Source organism: Gavialis gangeticus, unplaced genomic scaffold (genome assembly GCF_001723915.1).
Source record: "Gavialis gangeticus isolate Ggan-Ray unplaced genomic scaffold, GavGan_comp1, whole genome shotgun sequence".
Taxonomy (NCBI): Eukaryota; Metazoa; Chordata; order Crocodylia; family Gavialidae; genus Gavialis; species Gavialis gangeticus.
The window spans coordinates 1,783,907-1,787,337 of NW_017728991.1; the positions used below are offsets into that span (position 1 = coordinate 1,783,907).

General features: G+C 50.7%; 1 protein-coding gene across 3 annotated transcripts in view; it reads right to left on the minus strand.

Annotated features, from left to right (window-relative positions):
• Nucleotides 1–27: 27 nt before the first annotated feature.
• Nucleotides 28–3,431, minus strand: part of RPL38 (ribosomal protein L38) — a 9,474-nt gene continuing 6,070 nt past the window's right edge. For all 3 annotated transcript variants that reach the window (XM_019515946.1, XM_019515937.1, XM_019515956.1), the window contains exons 4-5: nucleotides 1,243–1,365; nucleotides 28–90 (exon numbers count right to left, since the gene is read on the minus strand). In XM_019515946.1, coding sequence (XP_019371491.1) covers nucleotides 65–90; nucleotides 1,243–1,365 — 149 coding nt within the window. In that variant the 3' untranslated portion in view covers nucleotides 28–64. The remainder of the gene's footprint in view (nucleotides 91–1,242; nucleotides 1,366–3,431) is intronic.

A 3,431-nucleotide genomic window follows, 5' to 3' on the forward strand; every position in this document is an offset into this window, starting at 1 on the left:
TTTTTTTTTTTTTTTTTTTTTTTTTTATTTATTAATACATATGAAAAGGGCGGGCGCATTCAGTTCACTTCAGCTCCTTCACAGCCAGACCTGCAGAGGAGGAGAGGGAAAGGGTGAGACACTCAAGGGACAAATTCAGCTCTCATTACTGCTGCCTGGATGGCTGTGAAAGGAACAGTACCCTGCACCCTGGAGGCAAGCTACTGAGGCTATTAGCAGTCCAGAGCGAGGACAGGAGCTGGTTTCTCCGTCTTCTCAAGACTTCAGGGTCACAAAGACTGCAGATGCACACCCACAAATAGCATTCAATGCAGCAGCACTGGCTCCAGGGCACTGCACATCCATCTCTGCTCCCTGGCCATAACAGACAGGTCTACGTACTGCCCCCTGCCCAATGTGCAGCCCCAGGCCTGTGACACTCAATGCTGATCCTGTTGTCAAGCCAAGGGTATTTCAATGCTCTCTACAGCTCCACTGCTAAGCAACATCTCAGGGCAGGACAGGCTGGGTCAAGAAGGAAATCACCCCTCTCCTCAAATCCTGCTCCATCATTTTGAGACCTCCTTCCTTCCAAGAGGGAAGGGGAGGCTGCTGCTCCCTACTGGGCAAGGTTGCAGCTCAGTGTACTGCTTCTAGCTGCACACAGGGTCCCAGGTCTTCAAGATCAGTTTGATGCTGGTTGCTCCTGCCCCAAGCAAGGACCCAGATAAAATAGTCTCTTCAGTGCCCTGCCCTGCCAGACCTGCTTTTCTACGATGCCATGACCAGGACACCCCCAACAGCACTGCTCTTTGGCTAACTGCAGACCCATAGCTCTTTGCCCTGGACAACTGTCCAGGAAGGAGATGGGCTGGAGCAGCAGGTTCACAGGGTGTCAGGGATACCGGATGATGCAGCAGTAAGCAGCTAGGAGAACAGACCATGGCAGGGAACACTTCATGACCGGGAGTGCTTTGAATGCTCACAACCTATGGATGCATAAGAGCAGGGGAGTGACTAAGAAGCCACCCGTTACAAGCTCCACACTAACACTGCCTCACAGCCCACCCAGGCTCCTGGGCAATTTCATCAGCCCAGGAAAGTGCTAGCATTGTTCACGGAGAGCTTCAAGCCATATTCTCCCCAGCCCCAGCAAAGTCCTCCAGAGCCTCACTGAAAAACACCCTTGATTCAGCTGCCACAGAGGAAACCCCTTACCACATTCTCCTCTTAAGAGTATGGTACTCCCTCAGCCTTAGTTACCTGGGGGCAGGGACTGCTTGAGCTTCTCAGCCTTCTCTTTGTCTGTGATAACCAGGGTGTACAGGTACCGGCTGCAACGCACCTTGAACTTCACATTGTCCTTATTCTTCTTGATCTTGACAGCTGTAGTGAGAAGAAATTGGAGGTTGGCATCACTGGGGTGACATGCGCACACACTCTGAGGCGGCCTTTAACCAGGCCTCCCCTGCCCATCATTCAGGGGCAAGGAAGTGATACCCCAGCTGGAGTACTGTGACCAGTTCTGAGTGCCACACTTCAGAAAAGACTTGGAGAACCTTGAAAGGGTACAGAGAAGGGCCACAAGACTGATTAAGGGCCTGGAGGACAAACTTTATGAAGAAAGATTAAGAAGGGATCTGGGATTGTTCAGCCTGGGGAAGACGAGACTGAGGGAGGACTTGGTGGTTGTCTGTAAGTAATACAAAGTATGTAAGTGGTGTAATTACATACAGTAATACTGTATGTAAGGGGTGAATATTGGGAGCTGGGAGAAAAACTGCTCACTACGGCGCCCCAGGGGAGGACAAGGAGCAATGGCCATAAACTGCTAGAATATGGTTCAAGTTGGATGGCAGAACTTTGTTACAGTAAGAGTGACCAGAATCTGGACTAGACTTCCCAAGGCGGTGACAAAGTCCCCAACCTTGGAAGTCTTCAGAGACTGGACAGACACCTTGCTGAGATCATCTGAATTCAGCAGTATTCCTGTCCAGAGCAGAGGGGGTGGACTTGACAATCTTTTGAGGTCCCTTCCAGCTCTTAATTTCTACGATCTATGTACTAGGGCACATCAGAATTTAAACCCCATCTCACCCTTATGACCCTACCCCACTGCACCACAAAGACACCTGCTGACAGCAAAGGCTGCAGCCAAAGCCACTCGCTGGGCTTACCCACAAGAGGCTTGCACTGAAACAACAGCCATATATTTCAGGCAATTTTCTCTTCAACGCCAAACTTACACTAACAAACAGCCACAATTTATGATGCCACAAATCCCAGTGGAGGACGACAACTGGGTTGGGAAGGCGTATTTACTGTTACGAGCTCCCCTGCACATCAATAATAACGCTGGAGCTTTAAGCATGTTTTACATGCGGCCCCTGGAGCCCTGCAAGGACATGGGGGATGCTTTAAATCTACATTGTGACCAGCTTAGCTAGATTGCTCCTTCAGACCACGGCAGATCTCCGCTTCCTGCCTGGGAGCCTGGATGGTCCAAGCCATTCAGTAGTCTGGTGGAGCTTCAGAAAACCCAGAATGGGCTGAAAGCAAAGATGTGCTTTTTTCCCCCCAAAAGATACTGTCAGCTTTGAAGGCATTTCAAGTACTATGCCCACCCCCTACCCAGCACCAGTGGTGGTACAAACACACTACATCTTCCTATTAAGACATTTCCCTCCTCTGACTACGCCAAGATGCACAACACTCACAGCACTGGACACATGTAAGACAAGGAGAAATGTAAATTTTCTCCAATTACAATAGTCTTACAGCTACAGGTGGCACTCAAGGCAGCAAATTCAGGCAAAGTACAATCGAGTTAGCAGTTAAAAAATCCAAACCCTGCCTGCAATATTTAAAGCTTTGATGGAAGGTAAAGCCACATTTGTGAATTACTTTTATGCTTCGCTATCTGCCTAACCCCAAACCAGAAAGCAGCAGCAATCACACCACACTGTTGGCATTGATTCCTGCAAGTGAACAACATGATAAAAGCAACTCTGCTTTTACGAGCGCACATCCTAAAGGCTACACGTGTCTTCGGCAAAGAGCTCGCAGCCCTCCGGCTCTCCTTCAAACAAGCATTTGGGTTAGCCTGGAGGGCCGTATCCGAGCCAGACCACTGCAAGCGGCGGGCTCGACTCGCACTCTCAGCTTGCTGACAAGGCCGAGCAGTCGAGCTTACAACTGACCTGCTATGAAATCACTATGTGGAGCATACGGGAGCAGCATCTCTTCGCTATATGTGCTATCGCCCCACACACAAATCCAGAGGGGCACATGCCCACCATGCCTCACCTGGGGGGGTGTGCATCAGCAAGGAGTTGGCCCCCTGCTCCCTACCCTCCTGCACCCCCTGGACCAGCTGTTCACTGCTCTGTCCTGTTCTGTGCCCCGGGGTCCCATTCACTGCCCTGGCTGGGCAGCCCCTGCCCCACTCCTTC